Consider the following 24,066-nt stretch of genomic DNA (forward strand, 5'->3'; position numbering starts at 1 on the left):
AATAAAAGTTTATCAGAGACCATTAAAAACATCTAAGAATTCTTGACAGATACCAAAGTGTGCTCACACAGTAAAATATAAATGATTCATTCCATACATGGGCCTATAGTTTGTATTAGACGTCACACCCATGTTAACAAACAGCAAGTCAACCAAGTTCTGCCTAAATTTGTTTTAGAGGAAGGGTATTGTTTTGATAGAGTTATGGACATTTCGTGTTTTTTTATTGGTTGTTGCTTTTGCCCATTAGGCTATAAAAAGATCGAGGTGAAAGACCTATCATCCCAAGCATTGCTCTAAGCAGGTAAGCATTGGGCTCTTTAAGATTCAGGTCGGTTAAATAATATAACTCAGAAAACTTTCAGCAATTAAAACAAGAATTTCTTTCCTTCAGCCATGGGAGCCCTGTTGATACTTTGCGCTTTGGCAGCTTTACTCAGCTGTAAGTATATTTGGTCATTCTTCATTTTGCTTGGATATATTTGTTCTTTTCTTCAACTCAATTTGAGATGTGTGTCCACGTAGATTTCAATTATATTTTTAATTCTAAAATATAGTTGTTGTTGTTGTTGTCCATGAATTTTCAAATGCTTATAAAACAGCTGAAAAAATGTTGTTTTTTTACTATGATGCCAAATTACAGTTACTAATTATAGTTTAGTTGTTTTCCTGAACAGAAAAACTATTTTTAGTGGTTGAATGCTTGATTAATTTTCTACTTCTCAAAGAGGTCCATTGTGCCAGCTCAAATATTACTATAAAAGCAGGAAATCAGTTCAGTTCTTGCAAAGAATCAATTCACTCAATTGTTCATATATAGAAAACTATATATATATTCTTATATATTCTTTTTGTGTGTTAATTCCAGTCACCTTAAATTAATTACCTCGTAAAAATGGATGAAAACTAAAAATCTCAGGATACAAACCACACAAACCTTGCAGAATGAAACTGCTCAATTTGTTTTTTGGTTTTTTTGGGGTTTTTTTTTTTTTTGCTCAATTTGAAGCAATTTATCCAAGATTCCAGTCTCATGATTTGAAAGCATTGTTGTGTCACCACACTAGGTGTTTGTGTGAATGAGGCAGAATGTTAAACAGGTAAAGAATTTGAGAGTGCGGCACATAAAGGATAGCCATCTAAATTGAAATTTGCTTTTGTTGGGAATAGCATTTACCTTTAGCTGCTATTGAGTTGGCACTATTAAAACTGAATGGATGAAACAGGAGTGTAATCTAAATCCCTCAGGCCCTGACTGAGCCCAGAATGTGGTCTTTTCACAGCAAAAGCGCAGATATTGATAATATTTCCATTATGCAATTATATTGTCTGCGCAAGTGACTTATTGAGTGCTCCAGAGAAGCAGTCAAGTGACTATTCCTTCGTCTAAATCTCTGACAATTGTTATCAAGGAAAGAAGCTATCCATTCATTATAGAGTAGCATTCATCCCAGCCTTTGTAACTTTGAAATGGAGGCATTTTTCAGCCGCTCTCTCTTTGGTGTCATATTGTTTCTTTGTAATGTGTATGCTATCCAAGAACTCTCAAGCCGTGTTTTTGTATTGCCAGCCTGAGAATCCTTTGACTGCTTTGGCAAAAACTGTCTCATTAATTTCCTGACGCTTTTATGACATATTTTCATCATGCACAAGATGATGCCTGCCTTTTTCATTTCTGAGAATGTGAAAAGCTCTTACTCTGTGTTTTTTTTGCTGTTTTCCTGCTCTCTCACCTTCTCCCAGGTCCATCTAGCGCTGGATGGGCAGGGAGGGAGTTTGCCCTTTCCTTCCTACAGAATTATCTTCAGCACTATGACACTCCCCAATATCAACTCCACATCACTGCTATTCAGGCAAATACTAAAGTGACAGTGCAAGTACCTCCCTTAAGCTTCAAGCAAGAAAAAACTTTAAATGCTGGAGAGGTGGTTACCATCAGTCTCCCCGATGGCGTTGAAATGTATGGTAGCACGAAGTCTTCCAATACAGTGCGTATTGAAGCCTCCGCAGATGTGACTGTAACCTCCTTCAACTACAAGCTGTACACAGCAGATACATCTGTGATCTATCCAGTCAGTGAATGGGGTACAGAATATTTCATCTTTACACCTCCTGGAACCCCCTATGCAACATTTAAAGAGTTCTCTGTGACAAATGGAAAAGAGGCCCAAGAAGTTGAGATCTTCCCACAAGGGGCAATCAAGTTTGAGAACCGTGTCTACGATCAAAACAGCAAAATGGTATTAAACCTCAAGCCATATGAGAGTGTCCAGCTTCAGAGTTCATATGAACTTTCAGGCACCAGAGTTTCCTCCAAATACCCTGTTGCCGTTTTCAGTGGTCACACTTGTACCTGGAGATTCGCAAAATGCAACCATGTTTATGAGCATCTACTGCCAGTAAGCAGCTGGGGAACAAGCTTCGTCATGCCTCCCCTGAGTTTCCAGAAGAATTTTGATAGTGTCTACCTTCAGGCCTCCCAGAACACAAGTGTCACTGTCCAAAATGGCCAACGTAAAGATGATTTGAGTTTGAGCACAGGGCAGACAATAGAGATCCAGTACCACAATCCTGACGCACTGTCCATTCAGGCTGATCATGGCATCCAGGTCCTATTGCTCTTCAATGGTGTGGAACATAGCTGGTTACTGTACTACGACCCTTTCTTGACGAATGTAATATCCACGGACCGTTTCTGCTTTTCCTACTCATTTGAGGCTCTAGCTGGGTTTGAAAACAAAGCTTTAGTTGTAGCACAAACCAGTGCAGCAGCAACACTCCGTTGGGATAATACAGAGCTGCCTCGTGATGTGCAGTGGAAAAAGATTGAAGGATCAGAGTTCTCTTGGGCAGAAATATCCTACAACCAAAGCCCTACCAACAACAAACACACCCTGTCCAGCTCAGGTTCGCCTTTTGCTCTCTACAGTATAGGATTCAGTCAGATGAACGGTTATGGGTCCCTAGGACAGTGCGTGCAGCCAGGTAAGCAGCACACAGTATTGATGTTTAGCATTCCCCCCACTCCTTCACCAGTAATATTTCACATTTATTAAGCAGACTGATGTGAGTAATTATTGTTTTGTTTTGTTTTTAACAGGAAGTGCATCTCTGTCCTGCAGCAGCATCACCTGCAGGGTCAATGAGATGTGTGAGATGAAGGATGGCCGTCCCTCCTGTGTTCCAGTAAAAAAAAATCCTGGAACATGCTGGGCAGTGGGAGATCCTCACTACCGTACTTTTGATGGACGACACTTTAACTTCATGGGTACCTGCACATATGTCATTTCTAAAAACTGTGACAAGGGTGATAGTCTCCCAGCATTTGAGATCCTCGCCCAGAATGAGCACAGAGGAAATCTCAAGGTATCATATGTTGCCATGGTCACAGTGAAGGTGTTTGATGTTACCATCACAGTAGTTCGGTCCGAGACTGGGCGTGTGAGGGTAAGCCTTCTTATCTTTAATTATTTATTATTATTATTTATTATTATTTATTATTTCAAAATAATATTTATCAAAATGCAGTGTAGTAAATAATTCTTTTCATCTTTCATTTGGGCAGATTGACAATATTCTGTGGAGTTTGCCAGTAACCTTGAATAATGACAAACTGAGAATGCATAAGAGCGGAAGCTCTGTGCTCATTGAGACCGATTTTGGTCTGACAGTCCGTTATGATTGGGAACAACGGCTTGTGGTCACTTTGTGCAGCAGTTATGCTAGTAAGACTTGTGGACTGTGCGGTAACTTCAATGGAAATCCCAGTGACGACTTCACCACACCCTCTGGCGCACAGGCAGGTGGAGCTCTGGCCTTTGGTAGGAGCTGGAAGGTGCCAGGGCTTGGGGAAGCTCAGTGCAGAGATGGCTGTACAGATGGGTTGGATAACTGTGAAAGCAGCCTGATGAAAACATGGGAGAGTGACTTGTTTTGTGGCATCATTGCACTTGACCTATTTAGCAAATGTCATAAAATCATTGACCCACTACCATACATAGAGGACTGTAAATATGATTTATGCATGGGAGGTGGTCTGCGACATTTCCTCTGCAGTGCAGTGGAGGCTTATGCTGAAGCTTGTCAGATTGCTGGGGTCCAGGTTCAAGAGTGGAGGAAGAAGGCACAATGTCGTGAGTAATGTTAACTAAGTTAATAATTTAATTAAGCGACATTTATTTTTCATTAACTGTTAGAATTACTAATTACATTATTCTTTTTTTCTCACTAAAGCTGCCAAATGTCCAGCAAACAGCCAATATGAGCTCTGTGGCAGCGCCTGTCCTGACACATGTTCGGACCCAAATGCTTCCTCCAAATGCAAACGCCCTTGTGTGGAGACCTGTACCTGTAAAGCAGGCTTTGTTTTAAGCGGAGATAAGTGTATTCCTGCTGCTCAGTGTGGCTGTACCTACGAGGGTCGATATATTCCTCCCGGAGAGGCGTTCTGGGCTGACCAAGGCTGCAAGCAATGGTGTAAATGTGTAGCTGGAAGCAGACAGGTTCAGTGCGAGGAAAAGGGCTGCAGGACCGGGGAGGAGTGCAAAGTGGTTGATGGCATAAGAAAGTGCCAAGCATTGTCTTTCAGCACCTGCCAGGCCACTGGTGATCCCCATTATATGACCTTTGACAAGAAGAAATTTAACTTCCAGGGCACATGTGTCTACCAGCTTGTTGCACTCTGTTCCAAGGACCCAGAGTTAGTGCCATTTGAAATCCTAGTGCAGAATGATCACCGGGGCAGCAAGGTGGTCGCCTACACCGGGTTAGTAGAGATCAAGGTGTACTCCTTCAGCATTATCATTACTAAGACACACAAAGGCCAGCTTATGGTAAGAAGTACCTAGTGTTTAATATGACAATGTTAATTCTGTGAATTGTGGTCCTATTTTCACCAAACTGAATGTTTCATTTGGCTTCAGGTGAATAACGAGCTGGTCAATCTGCCTATCACCCTGGAGGAGGGAAAGATATCTGCCTACAAGAGTGGCTGGTATGCAGTCGTCACAACTGATTTTGGCCTGAAAGTTTCCTTTAACTGGGACAGTGCCGTGTTTGTAACACTGCCAAGCAACTACATGGGTGCCGTTTGTGGCCTCTGTGGCAACTACAACGGCAAACCTGAGGATGACCTGATCCCGAAAAATGGTAAAACACCCGTTTCGCCAGTAGATTTCGGTACCAGCTGGCGAGTGGCTGAGATCCCGGGTTGTGTCGAAGGCTGTAAAGGGGTCTGTCCTGACTGCGACATTAATCAGAAAGTTCAGTATGAAAAAGATGATTTCTGTGGTGTGGTAAAAGATGCAAAAGGGCCATTCCGCGACTGCCACGCCAAGGTTGATCCAGCTAGCTTTTTTGAAGACTGTGTTTATGATGTATGCTTATATAAGGGCAGGAAGGACGTGCTGTGTAAGGCTATTACAGCATACACATCTGCCTGTCAGGCTGCAGGGGCCAATGTGTACAACTGGAGAACGGTTCACTTCTGTGGTGAGAAATGCTTTCATTTTATAGATAATTTCCATTGAAAAATAATTAATTAATAAGTATATTTTTCATGAATTGGAAAAAAGGAAAAGGTAGAATAAACAGTGTTTGTCTTGTTTTTTATGCTACACACTTCAGTGAATTTTTCTTCTTTTCCCTCTGGTTTTATGTACCTTTTCTAATGGCTGCCTGCTTCTGTGCTCTAAATTGAATTGGCTCTTTTATGTCCCTTGTATACAGCGATGCAATGTCCCACCAACACCCACTATGAAATTTGTGCAATTGCCTGTCCTGCGACTTGCCAAAGTCTGACTCCTCCTAAAGGCTGTCAAGCTCAGTGTGCGGAGGGCTGTTCCTGTGATGATGGTTACATCCTTAGCGGAGATGCATGTGTTCCCTTATCGGAGTGCGGCTGCGTTTACAATAACCGCTACTACCGAACTGGAGAAGTGTTTTATCCCAATGGGCAATGTGAGGAGGAGTGCAATTGCAAAAAAGGAGGAGAGGTAAAGGAAACTAGAGGAGGGAAAAGTAAAGATTAATCATTTAGATGAAGCTTTTTACTGACCTGGTTGGATTTTTTTGTTTTTTTGTTTGTTTGTTTGTTTCCTAGGTTGAGTGCAAGAAGTTCACATGTGGCCCTAATGAGAAGTGTAAAATAGAAGATGGTGTCCAAAAATGCCACCCTGTTGGCAAGGGTGTATGCCAAGCTGCTGGTGACCCCCATTACCTCACTTTTGATGGTAAAAAATTTGATTTCCAGGGGACCTGCACTTATACACTGTCAAAGAGTTGTGGACTGGAAGGTACCCACTTGGTGGACTTTTCCGTTCAGGTAGAAAATGAGCAGTGGGACAGGGTTATGAACAGAAAGGTGGTGTCTGTAACCAAGCTGGTTGCCGTGGAGGTCTACGGCTTCACTCTCATCATGAGGAACAATATGTTTGGAGTCCTGGTGAGTAGTTGGCCTGCTTTAAAGAAATTTGTAATTACTTCTTTTATGTAGATACAAATGTTGATGTGGAGTTATTTCTTGCACTAACACAGATGTCTTGCTTTTAGGTAAATGGCGTGTTGAGCTACCTTCCTATGAAACTAAATGATGGAGCCATTCTAGTTTATCAAGAAGGCAATCGTTATGTTATTGCAACCAATTTTGGGCTCCTTGTCACTTATGATCTGGTCTATCAAGTGACAGTCACAGTACCTGGTAATTATCGTGGTAAGGTCTGTGGCCTGTGCGGCAACTACAACGGGGACAGAAACGATGACTTCGAGATGCCCAATCGTAGGCTTACCAATAACGTGAATGAGTTTGGAAAGTCATGGAAGGTCACCATTCCCAATGTTGTGTGTGAAAATGGCTGCGAAGGGAATTCTTGTCCTGAATGTGACCCAGCTCTCAAGGCAGTGTTTTCAAAGTCCGCCTACTGTGGTATAATGACCAATCCCAACGGGCCTTTTGCAGTTTGCCATAGCATCTTGGACCCTCAGCCATATTTTGCTGACTGTGTGTTTGATTTGTGTGCTTCCAATGGTGATGGAAAGGTGCTTTGTGACAGCGTAGCAGCCTACGCCTTTAACTGTCACGCTGTAGGAGCCGATGTCAAAAACTGGAGAACGCCTTCCTTCTGTCGTAAGTCGTGAAGTTCACAAATTCATCTTTATTATACCCTTTTAATACTATTTTGGCTTCATCTCTAAAATAATTTCTCTTTTCTTGTGATACTTTATTTCAGCCATGAAATGCCCGATCAACAGTCACTACGAAGTGTGTGCTGAAGCCTGCTCCGCCTCCTGTGCTGGCCTCACAGAGATTGTTCAGTGCCCCTCCAACTGTACAGAAGGCTGTGACTGTGATGCTGGCTTCTTATTCAATGGACAGACTTGTGTTAAAGAGATTGAGTGTGGATGCTATGAGAATGGAAAAACTTATAAGGTATGACTGAGGAATTACAATAATATAGTTTTTCTGTGTGTCAAAGTGGCTTTAACAAATACTGATATAGAAATAATGCTTTTTCTCTAGAGTGGTGGACATTTCGATGTTTGATTTATGGTTTTTGATTTGCTCTTAAAATTTTAGTGTTTAAATTGCTGATTAGGCATGAAATAATGTGGGTCTTTTCTCACTAGTTTCTAATGAGTATTTGTTTTCCATGTTTAATGAACCTTGTTCTGTGTCACCAGCCTGGTGATGCTGTGTATGAGGAAGACTGTAACAGAAAGTGCACATGTAATCCAGGAAAAGGCCTCATCTGTGAAAAGCACTCCTGTCCTCAAGACACCAAATGCATGGTCAAGAACGGAATCAGGGCATGTTACAACACAGGCAAGACACAAACACTGTATTTTGTATTTACCCATTTGATAAATCTTTACTGGTAAATGAAAAAAATACAGTAACTTGAATAATTAGGGTTCAATTAAAGAGCTATTTGAAAATTATTCTTTATTTATCCATTGCAGATCCCTGCAAAGATCTCAAGTGTCGGGCACAGGAGACATGCCGAGTTGAGAAGGGCGAGGCTACGTGCATCCCCAAATACACAGGCACCTGCTGGGCCTGGGGCGACCCTCACTACCACACGTTTGATGGGTACAACTATGACTTCCAGGGGACCTGCAAGTACGTCATCTCTAAGACGTGCGGCGAACTGGATGGTCTAGTTCCATTTTTGATCACTGAGAGGAATGACAACAGAGGCAACACAGCAGTTTCCTACGTCAGAAATGTAGATGTGTTTGTGTACGATTACCAGATCACCATCCAGAAGAACCAAGTTGGTCAAGTCATGGTGAGTTTCAGTTTCTTGCCTGCTTACTTTTGACATTTGCTTGTGTACAGTACATATATATATGTGTGTATCCATTGTTCTGGTGCATTTTGTTTAAAGGTGGACGGGGAGCTGCTGAATCTTCCTGTACTTTTGGGTGATGGTAAAGTCTCAGTGTTACAAAGAGGGAACACTGCACAGGTGGAGACAGATTTTGGTCTGGTTGTCTCCTATGACTGGAACTGGTACCTTGTCATTAAGCTTCCCAGCAGCTACTTTGGCTTGGTCTGCGGTTTGTGCGGCAACTTCAACGCTAATGTTCTTGATGAAATGCTAAATCCAGCAGGCAAACCAGTTTCCTCTGTCATTGAGTGGGGCAAGAGCTGGCTAGCACCTGAACAGGACAAGGAACATCCTTGCTGGGACACATGTGAGAAAAACTGCCCTACCTGTGACAACGACGATGTTAAGCTCTATAAAACCGAGGCGTTCTGTGGGGCTCTTGCGGACAAGACCAGCGGCCTGTTCCAGAAGTGTCATGAAAAGGTGGACCCCCAGGCCTTCATGAACAACTGTGTGTATGACATGTGTTACAACAAGGGGGACAAAAAGATGCTGTGCCAGGCTCTGGCCTCCTACAGTGATAAGTGTCGTGACGAAGGAATAATAATCAAGAACTGGAGAACAAAATTTGGCTGTCGTAAGTATTTGAAAAACTCTTCGTCTAATGATTCAAATCAAATATGTAGTTCTTATTTTCTGATTGTCTCTATTTAATTCATAACCAGCGATGAACTGTCCGCGCAACAGCCACTACGAAGACTGCGCCAGCCCGTGTCAGCCATCCTGCCCATTAACTGGAGAAAAGCAGGTCTGCAGCGGGACCTGTGTGGAGACCTGTGTGTGTGACGAGGGTTACGTCCTCAGCGCCGGCGTCTGTGTACCTACAAAAACATGTGGTTGCTCATATCAGGGTCGCTACTACAAACCAGGACAGCAGTTCTGGGATGATGAAGCTTGCCATCGCCTGTGCGAGTGTGATATGACCCTGGGCATTGTGGCATGCCGCGAGGCTTCCTGCTCTGCCAAAGAGCAGTGTACTGTAGTGGATGGAGAGCGCGCCTGCCGACCCATTAGTTACGCCACTTGCTCGGCCTCAGGTGACCCGCACTACCGCACTTTTGATGGCCGCAGGTATAATTTCCAAGGCACGTGTGTATATCAGCTGGCAGGGCTTTGCTCTCAGCAGCCTGGGCTGGTGCCGTTCAAGGTGACTGTGCAGAATGACCACCGGGGAAGCAAGGCCGTGTCCTACACAAGCACCGTCAATTTTTCCATATATGGCATCACTCTCACCATAAGCAGAGAATACCCTTACAAAGTCTTGGTAAGTGATGATGTGGATAATGTGAAGCATATAGGTGATGTAATAAAATATTGAATGCCTAATGCATTTTGTGCAGCTATTAGAGGAGAAAAGGAAATAGGGCACAGCATGTAGTCGCTTTATTGAAAATAAAAAACAGAAGAGATACTCTGAGCCTCAAATCGTTGGATGATAATGCTTTTTGTCATTGTACTAATTCTGACATCCCTCATGCTCTTCTGCATATGTCTTTAATTGCATATTAAAATTTTGATCCTGGCAGACTTAATTAAATCAAGATTTAACTGCACATTAGAGTGGATTAGCAAGGGCCACAAAATTATTAAATTTATAAGCTCCTAAAAATATTCCCTTCTCCTTCCCTCGTTTTCTGCTTTTCAGCTCGACGGGCAGCTTGTTTTGTTGCCACTGAATTACAATAACGAGCTGATGGTGTCCCTCAGCGGCTGGAAAGCTGTAGTGGAGACAGCTGCTGGTATCACGGTGACCTTTGACTGGCAGAGCACAGTGACCGTTACTCTGCCCAGCACCTACCAGGGTGCAGTCTGCGGCCTGTGTGGTAACTACAATGACAAAGCTCAGGATGACCTGACAATGCCCAACGGCAACACCACGTCTAATGAAAGACAGCTGGGGGACAGCTGGCAGGTGGCCATTGTACCAGGCTGCTCATCAGTCTGCCAAGGGCCGTGGTGCCAAGCCTGTTCAGACTCCCAGAAGAAAGTGTATGAAGCCAACAAGTACTGTGGCATTATTGCAGACAAGGCAGGGCCCTTTAAAGATTGCCATAGCCGTGTGGACCCAGCTCCTTACATGGAGGACTGTGTTTTTGACGTTTGCCAATATCAAGGGCACCATGGATCAGTGTGCGATGCTGTGGAAGTGTATGCCTCTGCATGTCAGAGCATTGGAGTCACCATCTACTCCTGGAGAGCTGAAAGCTTCTGTCGTGAGTTTGAATTTTTTTTTTTTTTTTTTGCCTGTTTTATTAAGTCTCTTGTTTCAAAATATCTTTTACCTTTTACCTTCTTTGCTTTCCCATCTTCTCATTCCATCCCACAGCTATGGCTTGTCCTGCTAACAGCCATTACAGCCTGTGTGCCACGGGTTGTCCAGCCACCTGCGCAAGCTTAACCCCCGTTACCAGCTGCCACAGGTATTGTTCAGAAGGCTGTGAGTGTGACGAAGGCTACCTCCTGAGTGGGGATACCTGCGTGCCTGTGAAGGACTGTGGGTGCTCTTATGATGGTCAGTACTACCAAAAAGGAGACGTCTTCTATTCTGAAGACAAGTGCGCAGAGGAATGCACTTGTGGGGACAATGGAGCTGTGTCTTGTCAAAAGGCCAAGTGCCGTCCAGGAGAAATCTGTAAGCTTGTAAATGGAGTGAAAGGCTGCTATCCAGAGGGGGAAGGCAAATGTGTGGCTTCCGGTGATCCTCATTACATTTCCTTTGATGGACGTAGGTTTGATTTCCAGGGTACCTGTGTCTATGTACTGGCCAAGGTTTGTGATGATGACAAAGGTCAGCTGACGCCGTTCACCGTCACTCAGGGGAATGAGAAGTTTGGAAATGGAAAGGTGGCTGTGACGAAGTCAGTGGCAGTCTCAGTCTATGGTTATGCCATTTACATCCAGCAGAAAATGCCTTGGAAAGTCTTTGTGAGTTTGTTATCTTGATCAAACATACTTATGTAGATATGTCTTGTATTTTTTCTCATTTTTTTCCCCAAAAATGATTTTTTGTCTCGATCTTCTTCTTTTTTTTTCTTTTTTTTTTGTCTCGATCTTTAAGGTGGATGATGAACTACTAAACCTTCCGCTATCCCTGGAGAATGGGCGTCTCAAAATAACCCAGGAAGGTCGCAACATAATTGTTCGAACAGCCTTTGGACTGACAGTCCTCTATGACACTGTGTACTATGTTGAGGTGATTGTTCCCTCTACATACCAGGGAAAGATGTGTGGTCTTTGTGGAAACTACAACAAGAACGGTGGTGATGATTTCATTCTTCCTGGTGGCAAACAAGCCAAAAACGTTGATGAATTTGGGATGGCATGGACGGTGGACCTACCTGGGTATATATGTGGAGGCTGTGGAGGACAGTGCCCAGAATGTGAGCAGGCCAAAGCTGTCCTGTATGGAAAATCCGACTCCTGCGGCATCATCAGTGCGCCTAATGGGCCTTTCAAAGCCTGCCACAGTGTCATTGACCCAGCAGTATATCTGTCGGATTGTGTGTTTGATGTTTGTGCTGTGGGGGGCAACAAAGACACTCTGTGTAACAGTGTGCAGGCTTACGCTTTGGCCTGCCAGAGTGCAGGAGTTCAAATCCAGCAGTGGAGGAGCAACTCTTTCTGCCGTAAGTAACACACAGCAGTCTCTAGCTGAAGATTAGCTCATGTATTCATCTGTGCTCTGTATTTCAGGCACAAATTTTTTGCCCTTGTTTTCTCTTCTAGCTGCATCCTGCCCTCCACACAGTCACTATGAGCTGTGTGCCGACACCTGTAGTGGGACATGTGCCAGTTTTGTTTCCCCGTTTGGTTGTTTTCCGGGCTGTTTTGAAGGATGCCAGTGTGATGATGGCTTCGTTTTCAATGGTGTCCAGTGTGTTGTCCTGGAAGACTGTGGGTGTATGTACAACGGCAGATATCTGATGGTAAAAACTGACTAGCCCTATATTCTGGTCACTGAATTAACACCTGAATAGAGCTATGACAAGTTCTGTATGATGAGTTTTTAACATCTTCTTCCCAGGTGGGCCAAGAATTGGTGGACAACGACTGCAAGTCAAAGTGTGTGTGCCAGGCCTCTGGTATGGTAAAGTGTGAAAAGCTGTCCTGTGCCAGTGGGGAAGTTTGCGATATCAGAGACGGGGTCAGGGGTTGCCACCTGAAGCAGGGCCAATGCGTCGTCAGCCGTGATGGCCAGCTAAGCTCCTTTGATGGTATGTCAGGCGCGATAGGAGCACAGGGCGCTTTCCAAGTGGCGTCTCTGTGTGACGAGAGCGCTGAGCTGTGGTTCCGTGTGGTCGTGGACGTTAGGGTCTGCAACAAGGGGGCAGCTCCCACTGTTGCCAGTGTGTATGTGTTCTTCAGCGATACTATCGTGGCAGTGAACAGCGAACACGTGACCTGGGTGAGAACATTTTTATGCAAAAATTGAATGTGATTGGTTTGAGCTCAGTTTTATACTATATTAGATAATAATAGACATTTTATACCATAATAATAACAGTTATGTTCCATTATCTGTGTCATTCAGGTAAATGGCAGGAAAGTGTCTCTTCCCAGCAAAGTGACAAGCACACTCTCTGTCCAAATCTCAGAGAGGGCTTTGATCATCGAGAGGGCGTCCGCTGTGCGGGTCACTTACTCTATTTCTCAGGAGGTCACCGTCATTATTCACAGTAGCCTGTCTGGTAAAATGTGCGGCGCCTGTGGTAACTACAATAACGACTCCAAAGATGACATGACGACAGCAGATGGAAAAATCACAACTGATGTGTCTGTAGTTGTCGGCTCCTGGAGCGCTGGGGACTTTTCCAGATGGTGAGTATTTTAAAGACACATTGCAGCATTTCCTGTGTGTAAATATATGGGGGTTAAAGGGGAAGATATAGTACTACACTTAGTGCTATGACAGGATCAGCCTTCGCTTCACTACTTACTCTCATAGTGATCCAGAGCTCCAGATATTAACTTTTAATTATTTGGCTCCATGTTAGAGGGTTTATTTTTTTTTTTATCTTAAATGCTATCTTTCCCCATATTATGCAAACTGCAAACTTAATTTGACCACTGAAATAATCAAGTACAGATCAGCGAGAGATGGGAAGGTGCTATGACCATTCAACCGCTTATTCTCTTAACAGCAAGAACTAAACAAGGACTCCACAGAGCCCTTTTAAGGGAATGAGAGTGTGGTTTTTAATTGCATTTGGTCCAATTTAATTAAGAAATGCCAGAGAATCCCCTGTGGTAATTACTGATTAAAAAGCAGGTAAGGCTGACAGGCATGGCCATCAAAAGCTACCAAGCTTGCAATCCAATCACTGCTTGTCATCCAAGGACACTTAAGACTCATCTGGGTGCAATATTAATTTGAGCCCTCATGTTTAGTTTTGTGTCCTAGCCTTAAGTCACCTCTTTGGAGAGCAGAGTTTTGTCCGTCTCTTTCCTCCCTTGACTTGAGTTATTCAGAGTTGTCGTTTATTTGGCTTTTTTTTCTCAACAAGTCCATAGAGAACACAAGAAAATAACTCTAATAAGAACAAGTGCTAATCCTCAGTTCTTTTAAAACACAAATTTCATGTACAAAGTCATCACACGTAATTTCCGCTGTGCCCGAGTGGACACGACTTTCCTTTACTCCAGTCTCCTTATAAGTTCATTTTCCCTTTTGTTTTCATTGCAGTGGCCTGTAGAGATGCTGGTCCTGTGCCGACAAAAGCATCTGGTTAACAGGTAATAAAATATAAAGCTCAGATATTAACTGATGCTTGCTCATGAATGAAACAGCTGCACAGTGGCTCACGTCCATGTTTCTTCCCCTCTTAAACAGGATGAAGAATCTCGCTTGTTCACAGATTTACTCAACCTGCTTCAGCATCTCGTCTTGATTCATGGAATAGTTTAAGTTGCTTCCTGGTGATTGTGCCTTCTATTGTTTACCCAGGGTTTAGAAAAAAGAGGGAAAGAAAGGGGCGAAAGAGGCATGGAGCTCATTCTTGACCAATATCTCCATCTAGTGGGGGAGAAAATTATTCCATCTCCTTTCCCGTTATGTCTTGCCTGTCTTGCCTGTCTTGCAATACTTTTTAATATGTGTCTGTTATTAAAAAACACATTGTTCTGACCGCTAAATAAAGATATTTTCTCTGCAGTATGTGGGTTGTTTGTGATTCTTCGCGTGTTTCCTCTAGAGAAGCTCTAGCAACCTGTATCAATTTAAACTGGAAAAACATGACATTTTGCACATGTAATAGAAGTAATGCTAACCTAATGCCATTATAAGAAACCTATATGTACTAAAGGTCCTTAGAGTAGGGAAGGGGGCCCTTCCTCCACCCCGGCCAGGCTTTGCTGTCAGGGGACAGAAAGCTGGCACTCTGACTTGGAAAAACACCTCGCGAACAAAGTTTTCATGTAGCTGAGAGAAAACTGCAACAGTGACAGTCTGTCCTGGCCATCTAGTGTTTATTTGCTTAATTGCACCGAACCTCTCTTTGAAGCCTGGAAATTGCAGCACAGAACAAAGAGTTCACTGTGTTCCGTGCAGTTTGTGGCTATTATTTGCCAGTGGGGAGAAATGAGCGTGATTAATAGTTCATTGTGGAAAACATGTTGACAAGAGGCGCTGGCAACAAAGAGCGTGGGAATAATAATGATGATGATGATGATGTCCTCTCACAGTAGCGCTGCAGTCCAGCTCTGCCTGCGTTGTTTACTTGTGAGCGGGGCAGTCCTGGGTAATTTTTGGGAGTAACTTCAGTGGCACCCCGCCTCCCCCTCCCCCTTTCATTCCTGAGGCAAGACCAAGGAGAAACCGACTTGGTCCAGGCGGGAATGGTGAACGATCCACACAGAATGCAACCCAGACGGCTTCATTTTTAATCAAGTCATAATAGAAGGTTTTGCATGCATTTTATTTATTTATTTTTTTGTGCGTGTTTAACGTAGGGAAACTTTTTTTTCCCTCCCCTCCAAGTAAAGTTTAGCTCACTGAGCGAAAAGTCTCAACTCACATTAGTTTCCAGGAGGCGGATATACGGTAAGTTCACTTTGACTTGTGCTCTGCTGAAATGAATGCGTTTCCTTGAACACGACTTTCATATTAATGCAGGTACAAATATATTAAATAGATTCTGCACGCATATAAACAGGACCCTGTGTCAGCAGCGTTTGATTGGTAGATATGTTCTTAGAAAGATATCGTCTTTCTCCTTGGTTTCTCCAACGTTGTTTCCACCACCACCCCCAACTAAACGCCTGCGTCCACCATGTGACCGTCTAATTAGATAAGCCATCGCTCATGCTTCTCTCACGCCTACGCGTTCTTTGCATATACCTGCAATGCTTCTGTGCACTATGAAAGCCTTTTTTCCCTGCTCGTAAATTTGCTCTAACTTCTACGTGCCAAGTTCACTGGAGGCTCGTTTTTGCGCTGAGCCGTGAGTTTGTGGCCAACAACTTGTGAAATGTCACTTAATCTGTAACAATCTGAATGGCTTCAATTGTTGACAACTCGCACAGATGTCAGAATATCATAGTTTTTCAGACTATACCTCACAGAATAAACTACGAAAGGAAAAAAACCTCAAGTGTTGTTCCTTGGAAGTATGGTGATGCAGTCTGTTTGGAGTCTAAATATACCCCGTAACGGGTTTATGTAAGTGAAATGTAAAACACAAGCTCCTATTCCTAATTGCAAACAGTCTGTGTTAATCCCACTTTATTATAACCCATTATAATTCATTTTACGTGTTGCTCTACGGGCTTCTTTCCTGTCTCCCCATTATATTCCTCTCCATCACTCAGAAGGCTAACAAACAAGATTATTGGATTGGCACTTGTTCGAATAACTCACCCTGTATTTGTTTGATTAAACCTGATTGGCAGGCCTTTGTTGTTAATCCTGCTCCCAGGGTTGAAGTGTTCATTTCTCTCCACTCCAGGCTCCAGGCTCGTGTTCACACCCCCACTCTAGTCATGCATGAATCCCCATCAGTGCTTTGGGCCAGGGAGGGAGCCATTGGCTCTGCTAACATAGGCTTTGATCTTTGCATTGCAAAAGATGTTATTTCATGGCTTAGATTTTCTATGACTGCAGAGCTAAGCTTTGCGTACCTGCATTACATTTTTTTGTTGTCCTGTTTTGGTATTTTTTTCTTGGTAATTAGGGCTGTGAAGCAAACACAATTTCGCCTCTTGAATGGACCTTCAGCCCATTTCCAATCATGAAGGGTGGGATCTGGTGAGATCATAACCTAAAACATAACCTTACACATATGGGTGTAAGAGAATCCCAGTGTACTAGGTAATATATAGACCGTAATGCTTCCCCCAAGGTTTTGCTCCACTTGTAAAGTAGATGACCCAGCAAAACCAGTCCAAATCCACTGACCAAATATCAAGTGCAACTCAACACCAGACTTGCCTGGTACCCCTCCACTGCTGAGCTCCATATTCTGAGGGGCTGTGCTTGAAATAGACCCTCTTCGCTTACCCAGATTTAAGGCACTATGTATTAAGACTCCCATACAGAAAACATTCATGAGCCTGTTATGTGGCATCTAGCTGAGAAAGAGCATTGTCTCCCTACCAGGCATGGTGTCAATGATTTTCCACGTGAAACTCAGTTCAGTTTAACCATAGACTATTGTGAAAACAGTTCTGAACTTCATCGAAAGTGGCTGATTCTCCGTTAGCAGAACAGTGTGAGCAGCTGATTTATTTTAGACTAGAGGATGTCAGATATTCATGAAGAAAGATGTCATTCAGATTAAATTAAGCTTCTTCATAACCACACAAAGTTGTAAGCAGGCTGCTTCTATAGTTCTACAAAAACACCATCTGTGAACTTGGAGCATGTTTTGGAAACACAAAAAGTTATCTTTCACTTGCCTTAATTGAATACAAAAACATTCGCTAAAAGTCCAGGCTGGTAAAAGCATCTGCTGTAATCAGTTCTCCCAAATCGTCTTGGAATCAGACGTTCTTGTTAAGGAGATGAGATCTGAAATGAGGGTTGTAGAATTTGTTCTTCTAATGTGTAGATGTGTAAATTATTCCTTGATCAAGACAACTCTTAGAATTTTAGAAAACACATTAAAGAGGTGCCCCTAGCTGGAAAATGCTTCAAAAATCTTCCTAAAACGTTGCGAGATTCCTCTTGATTGTTGCCCGATCTCATAAGCAGCTACCGGTAACATCTGATTGAGGCTCTTCTTTTTCATCTTTCCGCTACTCACTTTGGGGTCGCCACAGCGGATTACCTTGCCTCCATATTACCCTGTCCTTAGGATCCACTTTTATCACACCAACCCTATGCATGACCTTCACTACACCCATAAAGATTCTCTTTGGACGTCATTTGTCTTTTTCTCCTGCCTGGCAGCTCCATCTTTAACATCCTTTGTCTAATAATATCACCAAATCAGTACTTGCCTGCACTCTCTTCTTCACCTCTCTTGTCCACTGTCTGTAGCTTAAAATGGTATTATTTGTTTGTCCCACTTGTCTGTCTTTCATTCACACAGATGTGTTATTTCTTCCTGTTTTCTCCAGTGCATACCTCTCCTTCTCCAGGCTAGCATCTGATTGAGGTTGTTGCTAATAAAGAAAGTTGTTTGAGTTACTTTTTTTCAGCCTGCACTGTGAGGGATCAGTTGGCATCTTGAATAAAGACACGAAAAGTAAAACTGTGTGTTATTAATCCAGTTGAATTGCGTTTGTCTATAATGAAGACTTGATTTCATGAAGGTTCACGTCTTTTTTTGGGGGGGGGGGTTTACAACTGTGTACAATCGGGTTAAGACATTTATTGTTTCCTGTTATTGTGATTTCACATCCTGACACAGCCCAATCTTGTTTGACTTTTCCAAACAGGTACAATGGATCTTGTGACACTGGTGGCATTCAGTTCCTGGCTGGCTCCTGCGCTTGGTGGGTATTCTTTTCACGAGATCTTCGGCAGAATTACGTGCTTTCCCCCCTTTAAAACAAGCATGACCTTCTTCAGTTGCTTCCCCTTTCCCTAGCTTTTGCTTTAAGTCCTTCCATGCTAAATGAGCTGATGTGTCTGTATAATAGGATCAGCATTTGGAAGGGAGGTGTTTGGTAAGTTTGCGTGAGTGGTCACTGACGAAGCATGAACGTTCGATTTGCTTCTGTTTAATGTTGCATGCATAATTGTATGGCACTTTAACATGGTCAGATGTTTATAATGTCTAATTTGCATACTTAAACAAAAATCAGCTTAAATCTTTCACCCCGGTGTTGTACACAGAGAAAAGGCCGTGTCAGACTAGTGTAAATGTTTCCTTATACAGCAGTTTGAATAAATCAGTTATTCAGACTGCTGCCAAGTTTTCCATTGTTAATGCAAGCTCTGGTCTCAGAGTTGTTTATCCGTGCACCCCGCATGCCATCGGCTGTGCTTGATCTTAAGCAGATCTTCTTTGACTTTTATGTCCGACTCTTGGGTTAGACCTTATTTTGGAAGACTTGTCGGCATCGGTATGATAGAATGTGTTTCTGCTTTGGTGAGGAAAAAGAATAATATTAGGATTTACTGCCCAAGAACAAGGTCAGCGTTAACTGTGTGACTTTCACCCTTCCTCTCCAGCAGCCAGGATGCAGTAGAACAGATAACATATTACTGAGTTCAGGGTTTCAACCGCATCAATCTTATTTGTAGCAGTTCACGTGATTCTTTCAGCAAGTGTCAGAAAAGTCTCTAAGCTTAAACTTTAGAACAGAAAGCTTTTACTCTTTAATAACTCTCCGCTTGCCTTATCATGTCAGTGCTTTCAGCATCGGCTATTATGGTCGAATATTGTTAATGATAACCGTTAAAAATAACGCATTAATTATGCAAAATGTTGCCTAACACAAGTATTTGTGTAGCGTTCTCTTGTGCTCCTCCAAGGTTACACTGTTCTCACTCGGACCACTGACGCTCACATAAACAGTGCCTGCTTTCTCCTTTCTTATAATGAACAGTGTAGATCTGAAAGTCTGCAGCCAACTTTTTTTTCTCCACATGGAGGCAGAGATGGTGTTAGAACAGACCGATCTGAAGTTCCCCGCATTAGTGACAGAGCACGGATTAAAACAGGGCGATGAAATAAAAATACTGGGGTAGAAGAAGCACAGTTATTATTTTCCGGGATTTTTTTTAAAATATCTGGGCTAGCAAGCATTTTATCCTCTACATTTCTTGTGATGTTTGAGATTTAAATAGAAACTGGTCCTCCTGCCAATAACTGGAACCCCTCTAATCCTGATTTTATTGATTTGAAGTTGGGTCTTAACAGTGTTAACACGCTGTTCCCATGAGAACAATGTCCATGCGTGCGTGTTTTGTTCTGTTTTGTTTTAATTAAGGAGCCAGCTACAAAATGAAGACCTTCATTAATAGGCGCTGTTTCAGATGTTTGCTCAACCCAGTTTTGTCCAACAACAGCCTCTCATTTGCTGACATGCACTTATGTAACCTGCTGAATTTCTTAATAGAGGTCAATGTTCTTTGCTTTCTCTCTCACAGTTTCTGCAGCTGATGATGACAAAGGTGGGTATTGTGGGGGGTTGTTTTTTTTTTTTAGAAAGTCAAATTAGCTTAATCTAAGTACTCGCTGTAGAGCATTTACTGTAAACTGGTACTAGGCTCATAGTGGTTAATAATGCTCTAGAACTGATGTCATATTGTGAGTACTCGCTGAAGCGTGTCAGTGCGTAAATCTGCTTCTCATTTGTTTCCTCTTTTTTGCTTTCTTCTTCCAGACTACGACAGGGATTTTCAATACGGTGAGGGCTGAGCAGATGAACTTGGGCTTTTAATGATCGACCCTCCACACAGGAAACATCTGGGAGGTTGAGATGAGTTTACATTTTTCACTTGTTTTTTCTCCAAAAGTGATGGAAAACTTCCACCCTAAGGCCAAGCTTCTGGAGTAAATCCAATGTAAATACCGAGCACTGTCACGGCTTTTTAGTCGATCCAAAGGAAGAGTGTAGAGAATGACTGAACATCTGCATTTTATATGCACTTTTATTGTGTTTTGTTCTCGAGGGTAGGGGATTATTTGGTAGTTGTCTCATGCCCACGGTGTACTATTCCACACAATTACCACTAAAACGGTGATCAAAACGCATCATTTTCACTGGGGAAAGTTTTTTGTTTGTTTTTGTCCACCTCGCTTTTTCCTCCATGTGTTTCTATTTGCTTCACTTACTTAAGGTCCACCAAAGTGTTTCCTGTTAAAATACACTTGGGCACAGCACTAAAATAATCAAAATGCTACACTACAGGAATAGGCTTTCCTAAGAGCAGTGATCTGTTGTTTACCGGATGCAATAACAGAGCTGTCTCAGGGAAGATATTGGTGGAGAATGAGTGCACTGTAATGCAAAAGTACCACAATCATTTGTATACACAACCCTAAATTTGCAACAACAACAAAAAAAACAGTGTGTGAAATGTAAATAAAAATGGAATCTACTGATTTGCAAATTCAAATAAAATTTTATTTACTCATTTTGAATTTGAAGGCAGCAACACGTCTCAAAAAAAGTTGGGACGGGGACATGATGTTACCAACGTGCAGCATCCCCTCTTCTTTCAACAGCAGGGAAACATCTGGGAATCGAGCAGACCAGTTGCCGGACCTTTGGGAGAGGAATGTTGTTGACATGGGATTCTAGCAGCTAAACAGTCCTGGGACTTGTTGACTGTATTTCTCATTTTGTGACAGGCTCTTTTACAATGAGTGTAATAGAATCAGAGATTCAAGCTTTCGAACTGAGCACTGATACCAATCCAGATGTTTCATACCTGTCCTCTTTAGCCAGCGGGCATAGCATCCATGTTTTCCAAAAAGAATTGAAAATTCGATTTGATCACATAACGGTTTGGCCAAGAGAAGGTTTCTGTGGAACCCAACCTTTTTTTTTTTTTTTTAGATGCGTTGCTGCCATGAAATTAAGAATGATCAAAGTTTTTAATGAAATAGTCAAAATTGAGAAAAAGCCCTAGAAGTTACACACTACACTTGTAAGAATCATAGTTCGTATTGGCAACAAGAGAAAGTGCCATTAAAACCTCTGCTTCTAGGTTAATGGATTTATCTGAAGTTCAAAGTGATGATGTTGGCATGGGATACTGTTTGACTATAGTTGCATTATTTTTTATGACTTTAATTGCATTAGAGTAACAGGTAATAACTATTTAAATCCATAGCAGTTTGAATACATGTACAATGTACCGTAATAAGTGTTTTTGTTCTTTTTAACAACAAAATAAACTTGTGATCAAAATGTTTTTTCAGTTGATATTTATTACTAAAGATTTTAACACATTTTACTAAACCATGAAATGAATGTACATGTACTATATACAAATAAATACAGATAATTACTAATTAACAATACTCAAAATGATGTCAGGTATAATTAAAATATACCTATATTAAACAGACCTTTCTTCTTTTGATGTTCTCTCGCTCTCTGCTGTTTGTCTCACGCCTTGCTTCCAGACTGAAGACTTCAAACGTTACATCATGTAAATCTGCAAACACTACAAAGTGTTTTTAGGTTTTTTTTGTTTTTTGTTATTTCAGATTATGAATCTCTGAGAATTGGTGGGCTGGTTTTTGCAGTGGTGCTGTTCTTCCTGGGCATCGCAATCATTGTCAGTAAGTGCATGGCCGTCTAAAGACACAGCAAGAGTGCAAATGTGTAAACGCAAAAGTGTAAGCGGATTGTATTCCCTGTGTGCGCAAACTCACCTCACAGCCCCCCCGTTTCCCTCGGAGGTCTTGGAGGGAGCCACACAGATGCTTCTGGTGCAGTCTCAACACATTTATGCTCCTTGCATCACAGCAATTTGGCCTTTATATCTGAAGTCAGTGTCTTTCCAAGGGTCCTCCTCTTACCTGCCAGCACATGCTGCTGTTGCCACTGGGAGCCCTGAAACCAAAACCTGCCAATAAATTATTCAGTGGCACTCACATGCTCGGCCACACTCTCTGCCTGCCTCTGTTTGTAAAAAGCAGAGTGGGCTTCCAAGTGCACTTTGTGAAAGTTTTGTTTTAGTATTTAGTATATGAGTTATGAAATTATACATAGAAATAGCAGTCATTGATGAGTCCTTTAAACAGAGAGGCTAACCAAAGACGTTTATGCCATTTGTTTAAGAAAAGTACAGATTTTTTTTAATTGAATAGAAAATAAAATCTTCAATGACATTTCAGAATATACATAAAATGCACCTATACATGTGTGTGTGTGTGTGTGTGTGTGTGTGTATATATATATATATATGACAGACAGATAGTCACAGTTTGCGATACGTAGGTCACAGGCTTAATAATTTTTCAGATATTTTCTAAGTGCTGCAGCTTGACAGAAAGAGATGTAAGAAGGATAATAAAAAACTATATCATCTCATCTCTGCCTCATTGAGATTAAAAGCAAACTGATCGCTAAATTATAATTTATTTATTTTTTTAAAGTGAGCTGAGCACTCTTGGCTTGCACGTACCATGCACCACTAATTCTACTAGCCTGAAGTTATCCAGCGCACCGCCACATGTATTTTTAGTTAAGCAACCAAATATTTGGGGGGGATTTTGGTGGATGAATATAGTCTTGGGTTCAGTCCAAGTAGTTGGAAGCTTATAAGGCCTTCCTAGGCTTGCAGCCCAGACATGCTTATGAAAATGAGCTTGAAAGTGAATTAATGTATCTATCAAGGCTTGGAGCAGTCTCCCTCCTTTAATACTTAAGGGTACAAAGCTGACTGCTGTGTTTGTATAAATTCTCTTAACATTTGCTTCTGTGCTTTTTGTAGAAAAGCATAGTGTTGTTGATACCAGCCCTGTGTAATTCTTTTACTTGTGATTCTGTCTAATTTTTTTTTTTTAACTAACAGGCCGAAAGTGTACCTGTTCAAAGAGAGACAACCCAAGGTAAGTAAATAAACATTTTTCATTCTGGATGCACACGATCAGTTTTTTTAATGTAATTCTGTTTTGTTATGTTTTCAGACCCAGGGGTCCTGATGGGGAACCAGGTGTTCGAAGAGGTAAATGGCTCCTTTCTTATATAATGATTATTCTTTTTTTCTTTTTCTTTTTTTCCTACTGACCATGTAGTAACATAAGACTCTTTCCACAGTTTAACAGACATAGATGCACAACTGGTAAGTATCCTGCAAACATGTGTGAATCACCTTTAAAGTGAAGCTCAAAAATAAATAATTTCTGTTAAGTTGAACTGAATCCTTTACCTCTTCTGCAGTTTTGCTGAATGTTGCCATTAGGTGGCAGCAAATACTACGTCAGCGGCAGACAATCTTTCCACGAACACATGAAGCTATCTACAGTTACATAATGTTACAGTTCTCCTTTTTTATGTTTTTGTCTCCTTTCCATGGTAGTAGATATTGTGCCAACTTTATATGATGGCGATAGTGTTGTTATCGTTTGTATTTTTGAGATTTTCACTTCGATGCAGGATAATAAAGCAAATGTTTGACACGATGTTTTACGTTTTAATGCGTGTTTATTTAATTTGGCGCCACTGCAAATTTAAACCAGTGAACTGTACTGTACCACACCGCACCCCTGATTCTGCTGACACTGCAGCCAGCTCAGTTACACATGCAGTAGTAACAACCAGCAGTGTGCGC

The 24,066-nt window shown here is 42.0% G+C and overlaps 2 protein-coding genes across 3 annotated transcripts; both read left to right on the plus strand.

The window, feature by feature from the left end:
- Nucleotides 1-264: 264 nt before the first annotated feature.
- LOC102289863 (IgGFc-binding protein) lies at nt 265-14,541 on the plus strand. The gene is made up of 23 exons (XM_005943137.2): nt 265-304; nt 395-442; nt 1,744-2,985; nt 3,101-3,447; nt 3,566-4,133; nt 4,234-4,832; nt 4,923-5,490; nt 5,728-5,993; nt 6,101-6,442; nt 6,550-7,123; nt 7,227-7,426; nt 7,678-7,819; nt 7,957-8,285; nt 8,385-8,964; nt 9,053-9,651; nt 10,033-10,600; nt 10,714-11,312; nt 11,446-12,013; nt 12,114-12,313; nt 12,412-12,792; nt 12,919-13,205; nt 14,071-14,120; nt 14,218-14,541. Exons 2-22 carry the CDS (start codon nt 397-399, stop codon nt 14,078-14,080), a joined length of 9,015 nt encoding a protein of 3,004 aa, XP_005943199.1. The 5' UTR covers nt 265-304; nt 395-396; the 3' UTR covers nt 14,081-14,120; nt 14,218-14,541.
- Nucleotides 14,542-15,109: 568 nt separating this feature from the next.
- On the plus strand, nt 15,110-23,917 carry LOC102290171 (FXYD domain-containing ion transport regulator 6). Of its 2 annotated transcripts, XM_005943139.3 has the most exons (9): nt 15,154-15,426; nt 18,264-18,320; nt 19,924-19,947; nt 20,160-20,183; nt 21,995-22,069; nt 23,308-23,344; nt 23,423-23,460; nt 23,553-23,577; nt 23,676-23,917. In XM_005943139.3, the coding sequence occupies exons 2-8, from the start codon at nt 18,269-18,271 to the stop codon at nt 23,555-23,557; spliced, it is 255 nt and encodes an 84-aa protein (XP_005943201.1). In that variant the 5' UTR covers nt 15,154-15,426; nt 18,264-18,268; the 3' UTR covers nt 23,558-23,577; nt 23,676-23,917. The 2 variants fall into 2 exon arrangements, with proteins under 2 accessions (XP_014195863.1, XP_005943201.1); XM_014340377.2 differs by lacking the exons at nt 21,995-22,069; nt 23,308-23,344; nt 23,423-23,460; nt 23,553-23,577; nt 23,676-23,917 and adding an exon at nt 20,928-21,364 and having other exon boundaries at nt 15,110-15,426.
- The last annotated feature ends 149 nt before the right edge of the window (nt 23,918-24,066 follow it).

This window comes from Haplochromis burtoni, unplaced genomic scaffold, assembly GCF_018398535.1.
Source record: "Haplochromis burtoni strain Fernald_Lab_line unplaced genomic scaffold, NCSU_Asbu1 Contig_120, whole genome shotgun sequence".
In the NCBI taxonomy this organism is placed as follows: domain Eukaryota; kingdom Metazoa; phylum Chordata; class Actinopteri; order Cichliformes; family Cichlidae; genus Haplochromis; species Haplochromis burtoni.